General features: G+C 37.0%; 1 protein-coding gene across 9 annotated transcripts in view; it reads right to left on the bottom strand.

Annotated features, from left to right (window-relative positions):
- NBEA (neurobeachin) overlaps positions 1 to 20385 on the bottom strand; it is a 678194-nt gene that overhangs the window by 187833 nt on the left and 469976 nt on the right. For 6 of the 9 annotated variants that reach the window (XM_032314437.1, XM_032314438.1, XM_032314436.1 and 3 more), the window contains one exon: positions 1574 to 1710. In XM_032314437.1, coding sequence (XP_032170328.1) covers positions 1574 to 1710 — 137 coding nt within the window. Of the gene's footprint in view, positions 1 to 1573; positions 1711 to 17977; positions 18011 to 20385 lie in introns of all 9 variants that reach the window. The other 3 variants (XM_032314432.1, XM_032314431.1, XM_032314429.1) reach the window with 1 other exon arrangement.

The following is a 20385-nucleotide window of genomic DNA, read 5'->3' on the forward strand; positions in this document are numbered from 1 at the left end:
AGAAAACTCTTTGTACAGCTACACAAGATAATGATTTACTTATAAGACTATTTCTTTCTACAACAGACACACTTAAATCTACCCTTGAAAGCTTGCTCTTCTAGATTAGTATTTCTGTAGCATTTTTGATAATATGAGGAAAAACTATGTCATGATGGTACAGACTGCTCAGTTAAAAATTAGACTAACTCAGAGAAAGTGAACTTCAAGTCATAATAAAAGTTTCAAAATGTGTATAACTGTGCTAACCAAATAAAGATTATTTCTGACCATTTTATGTCAAATCTTATTTTATGCAGTAAGTGTTCCATTAGCTGAGGAAGTTAATCAGAAATCCCAAATTTCTTTTTACTTCAAAGGGCAAACTAATGATAAAAGCATAAAGACACACTTTCGATTATTTAAAAATCAAATACACTACATTCATACCCACTTTAAACATTCCAGCCTTTGGGAGCTGGAAGTGCAAGAAGTCCTATGACTGTCCTTCCAAGTATTTTAATATCAACAAGTGCTGAGAGCACTAATCACCTACAGGCCTCAAGGTAGGTGGTTAATTCAGACGGGAATGAATTTTAGAATTTCAGTTCCTCTTCTACAAAGTGTTTAATGATACTTTATCTCTATGTAAAAATTACATATAAGTAGTATAGTTCTGGATCTGTGGGCGCATATGTCTTTGACGATATTAGAATAGTTCCTTCTGATAACACCGCACAGAAAGATCTTTATAAACTGATGCTTGAATATCTGGCATGACACTTGAATTCTTAACCTCAGGAAAAAAGTTTGCAAACTGCACAGGAACATAAAAGTTAAAACAACAATCAAATTGGTTTCAATAAAAAGAGCAGGGGTGTAGAGCTATCCTAATATCAGGCGTTAAAATCTATACATTAAGATATAGTAAATAAATATTTATGTACTTCATACTGTCCAAGTAGGTATTTTTCTGGCATGGCACCCACAGAAGAACACGAACTTTAAACATCTGATTGCTAGTATATACCCATATACCTATATACACTTTAAATCAACGCTTCTCAAACAATCAGTTTCTCTTATTCTAAATTCACATGTAAAACTCATTCTCACTTCAGGAGATGAAAAACTGATGTAATAATGGAGAGGAATTTATATCTAAACGCTGCTGCTCCCCAGTTTCCTTACAACCTTTCAATGAATAGTAATTCACATTGCAATTTACACTGTTGGAAAGTAAAAGTCATCTTAAAATATTTCAGAAGACCCCTCCTGGTCTTCCCAGAGAGCCTGGGATGCTGTACCCCAGAGACTTTGGAACAATTGGCTTACCTACCAAATTTACCCAAGCGCACACAAAGGCACTCATGGAGAGACTGTAATGTGCATGCTCTGGTAACACGGGATTTAAAATCATTAATATATTTTTCAATCCCATAAAATAGAGCATGTGTTATTTCATTCATTTTATTTCCTATGACAAAAATGGAAATGTGCTCCCCTCCCCCACTGTCATTTAAAACCAAGCAAAATCGAAAACCACTTCCTGCCAGAAAGCCACTAGTACTGCACACGAATCACTCTGACTCACTTTCGCGTCGATCTTCTTGAAGGCAGGATCATCCTCATCTACCTCGAAGTAGATTTCGGTCGTGGTGATGGAGAGAGTCCCCTTGGCCACCACCACAGGAGCGATGAGCTGGGCTGGGGTGCTGAGAACCACTGGGCCTGAAAGACAAGGGCACGGGAGTCAGTCCCTGTGGCCCTCTCCCGCTCCCTCCCAAAGGGTGCCGCAGATCTTTATTTTTAAAGATGCACTAAGAAAATGGTGCCAGTGTAACCCGGCCAGCTTCTTTCATGTGAGATAAGGTCTGCTTAGCTCTTGCACATTATCTTATAACAAGAGTAGAGATAAATAATCCCATAAAACCCCAAGTGGTCAAGATACCGAATAAGTGACCCTTAGCAAGCGAGTCTGTAACCTCCACCTAGAAATCCTATAAATGCTCGGGATTCTCCATTGAGCACCACCGGCTTTCCGAAAGAGATCGTAGGCAGTCAGCACTGCCCCCAAAGACCAGCCATCCTGTAAAGCCGTTCCACTCGGCAGCAGCGTTCCCCAAGGATGGGCGGGAGGATGTGAAGGGGTATGGGATCTAAATATATAAATTCCACTGTACTAACGGGTTTGCATCTTGCAGTAAGATTAATATCAGCGTCCTAGGGCGCGCCACATCCATATCCACGCACACAAAGATATTAAGTACATTTCTTATATAGAAAAGAACAAAAATCGTTAACAGTGATCTTCGCACCCACAATCAAAAGTGATGAAACTGTAAGACGCTTGAACAAGAAGATTCTTAGAAAAGCGTCCTTAAAGTACTATCTCTCAACTTGGAAAACTAGAGAAACTAATCTCCAGTAAAAGAGATTTTTAGAAAGTGTGCCTACTAAGGTGCTTCCTTCGAATTCCCTCAGTCTGAGTTAACGTTGAAAATTATGTCTTAGAGTATAAATTCGAAGGGGATTACTTAGCTGCCCTTGAAGATTCCCCAAAAGGGGAGGCTTTTTTTTTTTTTTCTTGGCCATACTGTACTTAAGATACAGACACGGAAATCAGAAATTACTTGTTCTTTTTCTCTGCTCTTCTCTTTTCTTTCCTTCCTTCCTTCTCTCCCCCCGCCCCTTTTTTTCCTCTTCTTTTTTGGTAGCTAGGGCGCGTTATGTTCCCTTCCACCCGCCCGCCCGCCCGCCCGCCCTGAAATGCATATAGTCAAATGAGTCACATTAACAGTAGGATAAAGGCAATAAAAAGGCAGGTCTCCTGCGGCCGCTCAGGCTCGGGCCCCTCGGCGGCGGCTCCTCCCGGGGAGACCGGCTCCTCTGGCCACCGCCAAGGCCACTGATAGCAGGCCCGACCCCGCCGGGCGCGGGAACTGCCGGAAAGTTCACGTTTCCAGGGAGTAGCACACCCTAACCCGCGACCGCCCTGCACAAAGCCCGGCCGTTCCCGCTGCGGGAGGCACACAGAGGAATCGGCCGGCTTCTGCCGCGCTCAACGGGGTGGACGGAAGCAAACTGTGTCAGTGTCGGCCTTCACCCCAGATCCTGACCGCCGGGCTCTGACTAACGCCAAGCCCTTTCTTTCAGTTTACTGCTCCCCGTCCTCCAGGAGCCCGCACTGGGGACGGTGGGGAGGGGGGGCTCCGGCCCCGGGGCGCGCGGACTCCCGGCCCGGGTTTCCGCCGCGGAGCCCAGCGGAGTCGGGGTCCAGCTCGGCTCCACAAGGTTTTTCTTTCCAAAGGGCGAGGCGGTCGATCTGAAGCGCCACTTTAAAGGCTCATCAATCTTAATCTAGGTTGCTCAAGTAATTATGCCCGAATCTCTTGTACGATTACAAGTGGATTTGGGTTTCTATTCCCCAGGCCCTCCTTTGTGTTTATTGGAGGGTCTGTGCGCGCGCTCCGAGGCGCCTCCTGCCTCCCGCGCCCTCCTCGGAATCCCCCATCGCTCGGGCCGGTTCGAACCGCTCCCTTAACCCTTCCGCCACCAGGACGCTCTTCTGGATGCCACCTTCCCTGTTTCCCTTTCGGAGAAATCCAGAAAGCTTATTCTTGATTGGGGCGAGGTGAGAAAGAAGGCGCCGTGACTGACATCAAAAACAGTGTCTTCTTAAATGTCGCTGGGCCTTGCTAAAACCTCAGTAAAGTCGTCATTCTGTACACTGACGACTACTGATTTCTGGTTTAATAGAGGTTTCTGGCATTTGGAGACGTAGAATGGTCACAAACATTTAAAATGGCGAGCTATTCCTTGCTCTTAAAAAGTAATTTAACATATCCAAACAATTAAATTGGGGTGGCATAAAAAAAAATCCCTGAACACATTATCAAAACCGTACATACTGATTTACTGAAATATATTACGAATTTTTAAGGACACATCTCCGTGAACTTTTAACGAGGAACGCATTCTCTCTACTAAACTCTCTACATTTCTGAGAGAAGACTGCCCTCCTTTCTGCTTTTACTCCAATCTTATTCTGTTGAATTGAGATTTTCTGGGGGTTTATAAAAGGACTTCGAACTGGTCCCTATTTAAAAAAGACGCGTCATGAAACATTCAGCCTTCATAGTGTGTCGTTTTTACCCCTGTCTTTGGGAAATCTCCAATTACAACTTCCAATTCCATATTATGTTTAAGGAGCACTGAATCTTTTTGTTGTAGCCTTCAGGGAGCAAACCAGCATCAGAGAGAATACAGAGTTAATCCACTACAGCAATAGAGAGAGGGGATTATGTTTTAATCCCTTTTGGGGGAGCCTCTGGATTTTAGGGATCTGATACGAAAATGTTTACATAAGACACCATCACAAACCAGCAGATCTTACATGGAAGATCTGGTTATCTGAAAGCTTGGGATCCCCGTTCAAATAAAAATAGTTTAAGAAGGGCAGCCTCTCTGGATGCCAGAGAGATGGCGATAGAGCAGATTTTGTTCTAGAAGATAACTGGGTACAAATTTAACCTCCTAACTTTGCTTGGTGTGGTGAGTTCAAGACTGAATGTAGATATATCCATTCCAATCATTACTAGAGCAATAAAAGGATACGTTATAATACTGTTCTCAAGCACACACTGAAGTCAAGTGATGGCTGTTAAAGTGCAGTTAAACAAATAGATGGAACCAAACCTCCTCCCCTGTATTGATGCATACAATACAGTCCTTTAAAATTCCACCATGCAAAGTGGTAACTAAAGGAACTCATAAGTGTTATTTACTTCTAGCACTGACAACATAGTGTTTAAGCAATATTGATCCATTACTATTTTTGAAAGGAAAAGGATATTACTTGACATTAATTTAAATGCTAATTTAAAGTCTGTCCTAGAACAAAGATTACCCAAGCATAAGGAAAAGACTTCAAATGAATGAACTTCTCTTTAGAGTCACAGCATCTTTAATCAGTTGAGATGGTAAACCTAGAGTCGAAAGTACATATGTTTTATATTTGAAAAGGGAACTATTCATCAAATGTATTTTAAAAGTAGAATGTTAAAAAATACTTGTGGGTTTGGATGATTCTACTGAAAACAAAATTCCAAGTCTGGAGATCTCACTAATACACCAACTTTTTAATAGAGCTTTAGAGTTTACAAGGTTCTTTTATATCATTTTTACTTAACTACTAGTTCAATATTCATAGTTTAGGGGGTATGGATGTGTCGATACTCTCCTGTCGAAGACCAACCGGGAACACATCTGTAGTTTAAGAGGTTGGGTTTACTGCTCACTGCAGTGAGTAAGACACGGGCAACCTAGAAAGAGTGTCAAAAAGGACTTTTGTAGGATCTGGGCTTTGGTGAAGCGATTCTGGGAAGGGTTCAAGGAGCATGGCTTTGCTCTGGATTGGGCTCTGTCAGGAAGCAGGGATAATTCTGCGATTATGGGTCTTAATAAATCTCATTTAGAGGGAGGGAGGACCAGATCTAGCTAATGCTATAGTTAGCAGAGAAGTGGTAGTCCCTCATATTAAAAAGGAGATGGGGGGGGGCTGTTTGGTATTGAGGTGGTCTGCAGTGTAACCTTGCTTTTGTCTATACTTCCATGACTTATAAAGTCGTTTTTTGCTTCACATCATCATCATGAGACCTTGTCTGATCCTGGTGTTCTGGGAGGTTGTTTATGACCAACAGGAGAACACCAAGGCCTAGCTGTGAGCTCTAGGCTAATTCCTGGCAATATGCGCTTCCTTTCAAGGCTCAGGGTAGTTTCCAGAGGTCAAGGACTGCTTTTGTTTTTCTTACAAAGAGAAATTAGTCATTTTTTAGGGGTGTCAATAACATTCTAGGTATTAACAGGCAATTATGGCAATTAAATTTTCAAACAAGGCTAAGATTCTTTATGAATTTCAATATAATGTACCACAAGAGTATATAGGGACAAAGAATTGAAGTTTAAATAAAATTGGCAATTACAATTATTTGATGAATTTTAATTGGCCCAAACTGTATTTAGTATGTCTGAAGTTACAATGTATTTTAGAATCACTTGAATACTTCCTAAACTTAGTTTAATATTAATAAAAGTATTATTAACTATGTAGATTTTCTCTGACCTCAATTACTTCGAAACCACGTGCTCAATTTGCTTTACAGACACTTAAAAGACAATTATTTGGGAGTAATAAACATTGACTAATCTTTATAAATTATTAAACTTAAAATCCTGACATTATTTAAAAGGAATAGAGTTAATCTGAAATCCTTTGTGTTTAGCATTCAAAAAAATTTTAAAAAAAATAAAAATGATTCTTACAATTATTTCTATACCGTGATTCAATTTGTAGGAAAATAACTCCTAGCACGAGTGACTGAGCATATGTAAGATATCTGTCTGCATTGGACTTCTATTATTTTTAAGTATGACAATGTAACTTAAAGAAAACATTTCTTAGGGTGCCTGGGTAGCTCAGTTGGTTAAGTGTCTGACTTTGGTTTAGGTCAGGGTCCTGGGGTCCTGGGACGAGCCCTGTGTTCAGCTCTCTCCCTGCTGGGATTTGCTTCTTCCTCTCCCTCTGACCCTTCCTCCTGCCTGTGCTCCCCCTTCTGTTCCTGCTTTCTCTCTCTCTCTCAAATAAATACATAAATAAAAATCTTAAAAAATATTTCTCCCATAGAATTAAAAGGATAACATGCATCACTCTCAGAACAACTTAAAAGAAACTAATGAAGAGTATGAGAAAGTTGGAACTTAGTTTTGAAATCCTAGGAAAGCTTTAGGCACAAAGAAAATGGAGGTGTTTATGTGTGTGCCTGGGGAAGAGGGAGTTGGGGGAAATGTTGCAGAAGATCTGAGATTTCTATCATTTAGGATAGTTCGCTGGATTTCAGGCATTTGAAATGCCCCAAGAAAAAAGAAAGTATAGTAACAAAATCTCTAGACAATGTTTCTTTTCTTTATGTACAGAGAATATTGATAGTGGTCCAAATATACTACCAGAATAATAGTCCTTTGAGGTTTTCAAAAACTTCTTGCATGAAAGTAGTTTATGTTTGAGTTTGTTATGTTTATACTTGAGTCAAAAAAATATAATGTGAACAACTAAGAGAATACGTAGCTCAAGAATACGAATTTAACTTCTAGCAGTATTCCCTCCCTCCCTAACCCACACACACACACACACACACACACACACACACACACACACATTCCATTACAAACCCCAATTTTTAAAAATGGATTTTTATTACTTATTTGTCAGAGAGAGAGAGTTTCACATGCACAAGCAGGGGGAGCAGCAGGCAGAGAGAGAAGCAGGTTCCTTGCTAAGCAGGGAGCCCGATGGGGCACTCTATCCCAGAACCCTGGGATCAGGACCTGAGCCGAAGGCAGATGCTTAACTGAGTCACCCAAGGATCCCTACAAACCCAAATTTTATACAAAGCTCACTGTGCCCAAGACGTGGTTTCTTTATGGTCTTTGGTGACTTTTTGAACATAATCTATCTTTAGATTGAGAGGGACAATAACCAATCATCTCCATAGTGCACTTAATGTATTAGTTTATTACTGTACAAAATGAGACAGGTGTTTAAGAACCAAATCAGTGTTTTCAGATCCAAGTACTCCTACCTCTGGTAAAACTCAACACGGTCTGAAACAGAAACGGAAAGAGTAGAACCTTCTATATAAGAGCAGTTGAAGACTGCATTTAACAAAATATCTGTTCATCAGGGTAGAACACTTATTTTTGCACTAATATATTTTTAAAAGATTTTATTTTTATTTACTTGACACAGAGATTGCAAGTAGGCAGAGAGGCAGTCAGAGAGAGAGAGGGAAGCAGGCTCCCTGCTGAGCAGAGAGCCCCATGTGGGCCTCCATCCCAGAATCCCAAGACCATGACCTGAGCCAAAGGCAGAGGCTTAACCCACTGAGCCACTCGGGCACCCTATTTTTGCACTAATATTATCTAACAACTCATCTTATTCATTGTGTTTATAGTAAATAATTTTTAAAAGTAACAAGAGATAATCTGATAGGTTCTAATTTTAACTTACCATTTAGGCTTTCCAATTTATTTGTAGAACAGATAATCTTGTGTTAAAAATAAATCAACAAAACTAGTGCATTTTCCACAAAGGCAATGAATGATTTTACTGGGAAAAAAGCTTATAAAGCATATATAGTCTAAGTAAAATACAAATGAGTTTTTAAGCACAAAAATATACTCAAAAACAGTGATAGTCTTAATGTCCATGGTGATAATTTGTTCTTCTTTTTGATTCAATAGGTGATCCAGATGAGATTTGTGTTTCTAGTTACATCACATTTAGTTCAACATATGGAATACATTTTTCATTTTCTGGAAGGGTAGTGACTCTTTTATGGCACTAGGATATCATTTAATGATTGAGAAGAGTAAATTCCTGCTAGAATAGATGAGTGAATAAACCAGAGGAGATGATTTAAATCTATTGGACTAGGAGGTACTCTTTGCATCCCTTGGTTGGAGTAAGTGCCTTGCCTTCATGCTCCCATGGTTTCCCGGGTGCATCTTCACTGCAGCCTTGTAGTATATTAAATATATGTGTTTTGAAGTCTATTTCTCCCATTTGGCATAAGTTACTTACAGAAAGGGGCGATATCTTCTTATCTAACACAGTAACTGTCACATAGTATGCAATCTGTCTTTATGGAATTGCAAAGAGATTGTCACATTTGTATGTTAGAGCAAAAAGGCCACTTACATTAACAGATCACATCCTTTCTATTTTTCTGGAAATGACTTCAAATTATTCTTTAAAAATGTGAAAGACATTGCATTTCGGAGAAAACATAAATAAAAGATGCTGAAAACCAACAAGAGCTATTATGTAATTGGTCAATCTAGCTAGGTCCCACGCATACCATTATTTTTTAAATGGCATAATTTAAAAACTGCCATATCGTTCCTACCAAGTAGTTCCTTCTTGTAAATTAAATGCTTAGAGAGGGATATTCAACTCAGCATTCACTCATTCATTCATGTAGTCAACAAAAATTATTCACTGTTTTTGGTACTAAGAGAGCATATAGTAAAGTATAAGACATGAATTTTTCTCAAGAGCTTATACTACATAGTAAAGATAAGAAATACATAGGAATGACTAGGACATAAGGGAGGAAGGGTAGCTGAGGATTGTTAAAGCACTTTACATGAATTGATCTCACTTACTCCTCACGACAACAAACCTAGGAGAGAGGTACTGCTACTGTGTCCATTTTACAGATAGAAAATGAGATCAAGGGGTGAAGTAATTTAGGGAAGGCCATACAACTAGTAAATGGTAGAGACAAGATTCGGACTGGTTATGTGACTTCAAAGTCAGAGCATTTAACTGTTATGCATTCTGCCTCTCAACAAGAGAGGGCCAGATAAATATTCCATAGACATTCACTGAACTGTGATGATTTCCATCCAGCCTTTTTTGGGGGTCGGTGGAGTTGGGACAGGATGATGGCATCGGCATTTGAAGTGAGATATAATGGGTGGGTTGGTGTGGACAGGTGATATGAGAGAGAAGAGCACTGTAAGCAGGGCAGAAGAGTTAGAACAAACACCCAGATGGAGTATGTGAACAGGAATAAGGAAGACTGGCCAGTGATTAGGATGTATAAAGTCCGGGGCCGGGCAGTGTGAGATGCAACTGAAAACACACGTACACTGGGGAGCCTCGGCGGCTCAGTCAGTGAAGTGTCTGCCTTTGGCTCAGGTCATGAGCCAAGGGGTCCTGGGACCGAGCCCCACACGGACCCCACATCGGACTCCCTGCTCAGCGGGGAAGCTACTCCTCCCTCTCCCTCTGCCTGCTGCTCCCCCTACTTGTGCTCTCCCTCTCTGTCAAATAAATGAGTAAAATCTTGGAAAAAAAAAAAAAAGAAAAAGAAAACATACATAGCTGTGAACGTGAGATGTTTCGGGAATGTTTAAGGAATCAAAGATTAGAGTTCAGGTATTATCGTCTGTGAAGCAGTTATCCCTTTTTGTGGTCACACATCTTGTGGAGAAGACGGTGAAATACATAGCTCCTTCCTAGAAAATTCACATAGGAACATTTTTCCATCCTGACTATATAAAGAAATGAAAGTTTTGTATTTTGGAGGAAAAAGAAAATCTGTCATTGATCTTGATGCCCTCTTCTATCTAAAGACTTTTCTGCCTCTGCGTCTGTCAATACCTCTTTTTCTCCAATTTCAGAAAATGTATCTTCCATCCTGTGCCAAGCAGTTACTCACTCTACCAGGGGTGGTTTCCTACCCATCCTGCCTTGACTAGCAACTGTCTTATCTTTGTTCCTTTTCTCCTTTGTTAGTCTTCTACATATCAGTTTCTAATTCTTAGTTCCTCACTCCTATTCACTCCTTTTTATGTCACTCTCATCCTCTACTTGGGCCAGAGTGATAGGAGAATATACATGAATTAATATGTTAAAAGCTCAGAAAAGTCTATCCATCAATTTAAAAAAAAAAACTGTGTAACATTTTATATTTAAACCCAGAATTTAGCTATACTTCTCCCCCTCATTAACACATTTCAAAACACCTGTGTTCCAAGGAATATCAATTTAAAAATGTTCAGTGAGAGATCCTTGATTTCTACAGCATACCGTCTCTATTGTTCTTTTACTGCTTGACTTCCGTGGTATCCTTGGTGGACTCTGCCTTTGGCCTGCTGCTCTTCTTCCTATGTAGTCTCACTTTTCTTGGGTGATTTCAGTGGTTTTAATTGTAAACTCCACGCTCAACTTGGGTGTCAAATTCTAAACCTTTGTATTTGGCCAAACTGAACCAAGCGTCTTCATTCTCTTCTCCCCTGAAACCCTGCATCTTCACATTCTCAAACATATTTAATAGTATGTATATCATTCCTTCTCTCAGGCTTTGTTTCCCTCATTCTTACGTTCTTACTCCTCACACCCAGCCCGGCATCAGTCGTTGACATTTTAGTGTTGTTTTGAGGCTGTCCCCTCTGCTTTCTTGCCACCACCAACTGAAATTTAGTTCATGCTCCCATCTCTTCGAGCTCAGACAACAGCCTTTTACCTCAAATGTGGGCATCCTAAAGTACTGAGCTACACAGTGGCCTGAGTGATTAAAAATAACAATAATGTATATATATATATATTATATATATACACACACACACACACACACATATACATGTCATGATCTCAGGGTCCTGGGGTCAAGCCCCACATCAGGCTCTCTGCTCAACAGGGACCCTGCTTCCCCCCCTCTCTGCCTGCCTCTCTGTCTCCTTGTGATCTCTCTCTCTCTCTGTCAAATAAATGAATAAAGTCTTAAAATAAATAAATAAATAAATAAATAAATAAATAAATAAATAAATAGGATCTTATCATTGCCAGCTTAAAATCCTTCAGTGTCTCGTTATGGCCTTCAGGATAAAAATCCAGGTTCCTCATGGCACATAAAGCTTCCCTAGCAAGCTAGTTAGTCTCAACTGCAGAGACTTCTTGCCTCATACTTTTACCTGAATAATTTAGAACTACTGTTTCAGAGGGAAGGTGGTATTTTAGTATATGATGTTTTCCACAGTCTGCAACAAGTCTTTAAATCTTTCTAAATCCTTTACTTATGTTCCTGGACTCAAGATAGGAAACACTATTCTAGGAAGGCGTTCCAGAATACACATGGTGGTCAAGGGTCCTGTTTTGTGTTAACGTGGTTTCCTTTGTATATCTAGGTTGCTGTTGTTTTTCATTGTCTGTTATTCCTCTAGACTATAACGTCCTTGGAAGCAGAAACTTTAATCATATGTATCTTTTTACTTTTAAGCACCCACCATAATGTCATTCATTTAGTAAATATCCAATATCAACACTTGTTTTGCTTGGATAACCACATCCAACCTCAACCAAGTAGGGATCTGGCTTCAGAGAATAAAGACTTGGCAGGTCCTTTCAGCTCTTATTTTTACTGTGTGCAATGAATTTTGACATTCTGTATTCAAATTTATTCTTTTCTCTTTTATTTCATTTACAAATAATGCTGGTAATGATCCATGTAGTTGATTTGCTTACACACCAATGGGTTGAAACTTGTAATTAAAAACCAAGCAAACACCGATATAGTAGAATGAACAAGGGGTTTAACAAAGGCAGAAAAATGGGTTTAATAAATCTCAGCTCATCTCTGCTTGTGATGTGATCATAAGTAAATACTTTAATGTCCAAACCTTAATTTCCACATCTGAAAATGAACTGTAATACTTAATTTAGAGTTGTGAAGTTATCACCTGCAGTATCGTTTTCTTTCAACAAATGTAAATTATGTCTCCCAGCTTCACTTGCCCAATGGTGCATACTTTTTTACTACTACTATCAAGTTCATTTTGCTTTCCCCCTTAAAACTGGTTGGTGAGTTGAGACTCCTCCTCCTAGCCCAATATGAGATGCAAGATGTTTTAAGAAAGTTTTCTATGGTATCTGGTTCTTAATGTTCCTATTTTATATACAAATTGAACTAGAATAACACTACAACTATACTTAGCAGTTTTATTTAGTGACTTAAAATGAAAGAAAAATTCAATAGAATTTTTGGGATTCAAAAAAGCATAAAACACTGCAGTCAGTCATCATCATCATCATCTTCTTCTTCTTTTTTTTTTTAAAGATTTTATTTTTAAGTAATCTCTACACCTAATGTGGGACTCAAATTCACAACCTGGAGATCAAGAGTCCCATGCTCTTACTGGTTACTGAATTATTCTTACTAATTAAACCAGGTAGGTATCCTGTAATCAGTCATATTCTGATTAACTGAACTGCTTAAACATTCTATCTGGAAAAGAATGCTTAACAATATTTAGACAGGCAACTCAGTCTGAATTTCTCTTCTTTTTTGCTGATAAAATGTTCTACACTTATATTTATTGGGATGATGATTTGAACTGATGGAGCAGATTCTATTGTGATAACTAACTACTTATAAGTTGATTGCAATGTAAATATTGCTTAAGGACATTTTGCACAAAGCCATGTAAATGAAATAATCAAATGAATAAAATATTTGCACTATACAGAAAGACTTATTTGTCCTTTTGTATAGTAGGGCTCTAAATGTAGTGGTGAAATCCATTTTTATATAGTGTTTGAATTCATGCCAAAGTCTTTTGGAGAGAGTCTTCTGGAGCAAGGCCTCATAGGTGTGGCAGTGTGCAATGATGGTTACTCATCTCTTCCTCTTCTCCACGTTTGGCAGTAAAAAAGTTTAATTACCTCACATTTCTTTTTCTCCAAGTGTGACAAACAAGGTGACCTGTATATTTCCAGTAGGTGATTAATATGTTTATTCATATATATATATATATATATATATAAAATTTTTTTTGAATGAGAATTTAGTCCCCTGCATGTAGGAGAGATCTGCTGTACTGATAAGATAGCTCTGTTCTTGATTGCCTCTGCTCTTCAGGTTGAAAATAAGTATAAGTCTTAGAAGAGTTACTTTATGGGAAATCCTCTGTACAGAGAAGCAAGTAAAAAATAAAAATGAGTTTCAACTAGAACATTGTATTAGGAAGAATAGGCATTGTTGTGGTTTGTGAAACACTTGCACGCATAACAAAGGATGGCCTCTTAAGAAAAGATGTAAGAATGTTATATAGAATCTGAATCATGGCTGATGGTCTACTAAATAATACTTGAATTTGTCTTTTTATAATATTTTAAATTTACATAGTTTGGTTAGCAGGGATGCGTTATGATGAAGAGTCCCTTTAAAAGTGTTCCTACAGACTAACTACATGGTTGAAGGAGACATTCATTTTTTTTTTTGACACTAAACAAAATATGGATTCTAGCAAAATGTTGCAGGCTATAAATGGCCTTGTGGACACTGTAAAGTTGCGAGGAGAGAGTAAAAAGGCTAGATAGTCAAGGTAAAGCTTTTGTTTATTTTTAGAACCCTTTAAGTGAATAAAAAAATTAGGTTAGAAATTTAAATATTTTAGCTTTTATAGGCAATGGGCATGCGTTATTGTTGTCTTCAAGAGCTCTGCGAATTCTGTGTTTGAAGCTGAATGTGACCCCTTTGGGTATACTATTTATGAGTGGCAGAGCAACTTAATTCAAAGAGAGAGAAAAAAGACTTATAAAGACTCATAAGGCTTTTTCAACATCAAATAGCTTTTACTAAACAATATTTTGATGAGTTAAGTGTGAGTGAGTCAGGGACATATGGATTAAATTTCCCTTGAAATACACATGGGCTTAAAAAATTAAGGGGGAAATACTGAGCAAAATGTATTTTAGAGAATGCAGAACATTTAAAAGACATTTTTCTCCTAAATACAAATATCAGATTTATTCAATTCTAGTTTGACTCTGTAACTAAAACTACATAAAATAAATATGAAAAAATCTTGTAAAAATGCTAGTTTTATTAGGGAAACACTGTTCATTAAGCATATTTGAATTGTATTGCAGAGCAGTTAGGCTTCAGCAGATCTGATCTGACTATGAGTTTATCTATATCTATGTAACACTGAACTTGTTCCTTCTGTAGTACTTATTCTCTTATTCCATTAAACAATTATAAGAATTTTTTTTGTGTTTAGTTTCAAATGTATTTCTTTCTTAATCACGTATTTCTCTGAAAAACTCTCAGCTTTTAGAATTTTGCTTTTCCTGTATTTTGATTATAATTTTCTCGAATCTTGAGTTCTTCCTTCTTATATGCTGCATATTTTACTTTATCCTCTTTTCTTTGCTCAGTTTTTAGGTAACATTCAATTTGTATATAAACAACTTTGCCTCTGGTATCTGAACATTCCAAGTTAGAACTTTTGAAGGCCTAATTATCTATCTAATCATCTTAATTGTCGACTTTCATTTATTAGGGTAGACATATTTTATGTTCTAACTTCCTGGTTACTGAAGTTCCTGCGAGGTAGTGGTAGGTAGGCTAATTCTCTTGATTTTTTTTCTTTCTATCAGCTTCTGAGTCCCAGCATTCTGCATCCTAAATATTGAATAGTAGGCAAATCAGTGAGTGAATGAAATAAAATAGAGATTTAGGGAGATAGGAATGGTTAACCTTAAAACAAATTCTAACCAAATTTCCACCCCCTCCCCAATTATTTGATATCTGCTTTCATTTTGTGTCTGTGTGGGTTTTTTTTTTTTTTAGATTTTATTTATTTATTTGACAGAGAGAGATCACAAGTAGGCAGAGAGGCAGGCAGAGAGAGAGGAGGAAGCAGGCTCCCTGCTAAGCAGAGAGCCCGATGTGGGACTCGATCCCAGGACCCTGAGATCATGACCTGAGCCGAAGGCAGCGGCTTAACCCACTGAGCCACCCAGGCGCCCCTGTGTGGGTTTTTTTAAAAAAGCTTTTATTTATTTATTTGAGAGACAGACAGAGAGTATGGGGGGGGTGGGGGAGGCAGAGGGAGAAGCAGACTCCCCACTAAGCAGGAAGCCCTTTATGGGGCTTGACACCAGGACCCTGTGATCATGACCTGAAACAAAGGCAGAGGCTTAACTGACTGAGCTACCCAGGTGCCCCTGCTTTCACTTTGAATTAGTAGAATAAAGATAAAAGAAAACAGACAAAGCTTTGACCAGTGAGCAACAAGAAAAACAGTCTGAAAGGTATAGCCATCTTAACAACAGTGAAAGTAAACCTGGGAATTTTCTAGGGCATTAAACGTGTGTCCTGCAGAGAAGCTCTCCATCACTTTGGAGAATCTCCTATTAATTGCATCTTGTTTCTCTTAGTAGATGTCCTCCTTATTTCTATGCATTTTTAAAAAAGATTTTATTTATTTGACAGAGAGAGATTACAAGTAGGCAGAGAGGCTGGCCAAGGGGTGGTGGGAAACAGGCTCCCCACTGAGCAGAGAGCCCAATGGGGGAATCAATCCCAGGACCCTGAGATCATGACACGAGCTGACAGCAGAGGCTTTAACCCACTGAGCTACCCAAGCACCCCATTTCTATGTATTTTTATTCTTAAATTCATATAATTCTGAGTTTTGGATTTTTGACTCTGTGCATGGAATATAGTGTATATGTGTATGTGTGAAAAGGATTATAAATGTACCATTTTGAAAAAGCCATATAAAAAATCCAAGTCTTATATTTCAACACTTCTTTCCCATGTTGCTAGTTTTCTATACTAGTTACTCTTTTTAAATATTCAAAATAACATTATAATCCTTTGGTAATGGAATATCTTTTCCAAGTGATAAGGTGTTTTTTGGTTAAGAGTCACAGTGGTATCTAGACTTTTAAAATGGGAACCTTAAGAACATTTAGTTAAAATGATAAAATTAGCAGAAGCTGGGATGGAAGAAAGATTAATTTAGTTCTTACCTGGAAAAGTCAAGTGATGAGTTGAGTAATTTCAATAATTCAATTAGTATGAGCAAATGATCTGATAATTCAAGCCCTTAAAAACTCAATTTTAATAGTTCAGAATTTTTTTTTTTGTTTGTTTTTGGTATAAATTAACCAGATAACGATCTCAGCTCTCTAGTTTATTCCAACCTACACTGAATTTTTCAATGGGAACCTTATTAGGACAAGTAATTGTATTAGAAGATTTCTTCATGGTTCAAAGGTACGTGGGATATGGTTACCATACCTAAGGGATTTGCAGTCTAAAAGGAAAGAAAAAGCATATAGAAAGGCATCTTGTGTAAGTATCTTAAGAATGACATGATCAAAACCTTACAGAGTTGGCTATAATAAAAAAGACAGATAGTGACCAGCATTAAGGATGTGGAGAAATGGGACCCTCAGACACTGCTGATAGGAATGTAAAATGATGCAGCCACTTTGGAAAACAGTCTAGCAGTTCCTCAAAAAGTTAAAAATAGAGTTATTATTTGACCCAGCAATTTCATACCTAGGTATATATTCAAGAAAAATGAAAGCATATGTTGACATAAAATGTTGTACATGAATGTTCATAGCAGCATTAGTCACAGTAGCAAAAAGGTGGAAACAAACCAAGTGTCCATCAATTAATGAATGATGAGCAAAATGTGATATATCCATACAATGAATAGTCACCATTTATTCACCATAAAAAGGGACACTCATGCTAAAACATGGATGAGTCTTGAAAACATTATGCTAAGTAAAAGAAGCTAGTCACAGAAGACTACATATTATACAATTATGTTTATATGAAATGTCCAGAAGAGTTAAATCTATGGAGACAGAAAGTAGATTAGTGGTCCTCCAGGGCAGTGGAGGGGACATGGGAAAATTGGGTAGAATAGCCAAAGGGTATGGAGGTTTCTTTTTTGGTGTGATGAAATGTTCTAAAATTGTGATAATTTGTTTTTAATAATTTGCAGAGCTGATAAACCATAAAGGACCACCATCATGATGAATTCAGAATTCCCCAATTTGACAAAATTAGTAATATTTGGTAGTAACAATAGAGAAATCTGTACATATTCCAAGTCTGTTATGGAAAATATTTCTACTCTCAGTTGGTGTATGTGACAGAACTACTGCTCTAAAAAAAAAAAATGAGGTACATTTTATGAGCGGAACACAATTCTACCAGTTGAATTATATCATTCACTTTTATTTCACATAAATTTTAGTTAATCTTAAATTTTAGTTACTCAGTAATTGTTTGCAGAAATAACTTGCCACGTTGAGTTTCAAATTAAAGTATACATTGGGATTTTAGATTAAAATCAGTTGAATTATACTAATTAATTTCAGTGTTTTAGATAACAATATAATTAGTAAATTGAAATTTTTAGTTATGTATGGTGTCTTAGGTGCTAATTCACTTTGGTGAGTCACTACAAACTAAAAAAGCAATTAAAATAAATTAAGTTAGATGTTATTAATATAATAATTGCTTAATTCATTTGCATACTTCTATATTATAATTATATTAGCCATTTGCTACAATGCATAATAAATTGAGTAATTAATAATCACACACACTTAACTTGCCTCTTGAGATGAACAGCTTGGGAAGAAAGGGAACTAAAAGTGAAACAGAAAATTGTATGACATTTAAGTCTGTAGAATTTGGTGGACCATTTTATCTTTATTAAAACTAGACACTGTAATTTCTCTCTGTCAAATAAATAAATAAAATCTTTAAAACAAACAAACAAACAAACAAAAAAACTAGACAACTCCAAAGCAAATGGAAAAAACATGAGAGTCAATATTTAAATAAAATTGTGTTAAAATCTATCAAATTTTTTAACTTACCAGAATGATTTTAGAGAACAGATACATAAAACTAAAATAAATTATTATGCATATTCTTAGACTTCTAAATATAGTTTAATGGAACTAGTGTCAAAATTGAGGTATAGGCTGAGGATCTTGTCTTTACATCATTTTAGAAGAATCTTTAAGTATATACACATGCATATTTAAATATACTATTTGGCATATTTGAATTCAAATAATAACATATGTATTTTTAAGGAAACACATTATTTTATTTACTTCTTAACCTTATACAATTTCCTTAATCTCTCTTGGTCTCTATAGCCTCATTTGTAAAATTAGGGTAATAATAGTACCAAGCTCATAGAGTTACTGTCAATATTAAAGCTCTTTGAATGCTGCCTGGTTGTTACTTAGTAAGATATGCTAGCTACTCTTCTTTCTCTTTTTTCTTTTTATAAACAGAAACTGATCCTATCTTTTAAACCCCCCAATATAATTAATCTTAACTAAATTAGTACATTCCCTTAGTTTTCTATTCTAATTAATATCTTTTTTCCCTGAAATTTAACTTGACTATTAAGAAATATTGCATATTGACAAATTATAATGCATAATCTCCTCATCTGTGTGCTTGTCAGCAAAACAGGGCTTTTTAAGAACAGGAAAATGAATCATACTATTCAGCAGATTTAGGTTTACCATTATTATTGTAAAAATGGTGTCCTCATTCATAGAAAATCTAAAGTCTAAGAAGTCTAACTACTTGTATATTTTTGAAGGTACATTTCTTACATTACTAATATGCAAGCCGTGTCACTGAGTCATGAAAAAAATAAACCTATAATTTTCATCTCAGAAGTGGAAAATGGGCATTGGTTATTTTATATAATATTTCCAGATACCAAGTATAGATTATATTAATTTTGTGCACAGATTTTAGGATCTCCTGGATCTTACTGTAGACTTAGGTCTCCTGTGATCATGAAAGTGTTCTCTAGGCAGCTTAGCACTGTTCAGTTATTTAGAACAATAAGTTACCTATAAGAAAGCCATTATCCTTTAACAACTTTTAATTTCTGAGACAAAGACAACAAAATGGTTACATATTTATGTGGTCTGAAATTTTATTAACAGCTGATTTTTAAAAATCTAACAATAGTGGTTTGTAATTAACTTCCAAAATGATTTTTATGTGACGTCACTATCACACCAGTCTAGCTAATTAACAGGCCTCAGCATTTATAAAGTGAATCTATACATTCCTACTTCCTGTACCCTTACTTCTTTCACAAAACGTCCATCCCTTCCTTCTTTTCTACTGAATTCAAAGCTGAGAGTAACATTTGTGGACTGCTATTTTAAAGAGGAACATTATAGACTAGATAGGGGATCAATATTTTAGGACAGTTTGTAAGATTTATCAGACACGAGGATTCCGCAAAAAGAGTATGAATTAGAACCAGGTGGAAATGGGTAGGAGTGGATCTGCTCAAAGAAAAGTCTACTTAAAAGAGAGAATTTAAAGGAGTCTTGACAGATGAGTTGGTCAAGAGCCACACAATTAGATTTTTAAATAATTTACTGCAAGCATACTTTCATTATTCTTTAGATATTTTAACTTAATGTTGTTTTGGGAATTTTGCTTATAAGCATAAATTAATAATAATAATTACTCTAGCTACCATCAAAGGAGAGAAATATAAAGAAGTTATGAGTCTTTATTAGATTTTGCCTCTGGTAGTTTGGGGCAGATCTTATTACAATAAACTTCAGGGTATCAGCCAACTTTGTATCAACTAATTAATTACCTTTTTTTTTTTTAAGATTTTATTGATTTATTTGACAGAGGGGCAGGGGAAGCAGGCTCCCTGCTGAGCAGAGAGCCTGATGTGGGGCTTGATCCCAGGACCCTGAGATCACGACCTGAGCCGAAGGCAGCGGCTTAACCCACTGAGCCACCCAGGTGCCCCTAATTAATTACTTTTATAATGGGAACTAAGGATCAGAGAGTCTAAACTAAACCATATAATGATTGAAACTATTTATCAACATATGTGGATGAGGAAAGATGACATATTATCTGAAAAGGTCATAAATCATGTTTATAAATTTTCTTTCGTTCTTTAGGATCAAGAATAAGACCAGAAAAAGAGAAAACAAATCCGTGGGCAAAA

The sequence above is a fragment of the Mustela erminea genome, chromosome 15 (assembly GCF_009829155.1).
Source record: "Mustela erminea isolate mMusErm1 chromosome 15, mMusErm1.Pri, whole genome shotgun sequence".
NCBI lineage: Eukaryota > Metazoa > Chordata > Mammalia > Carnivora > Mustelidae > Mustela > Mustela erminea.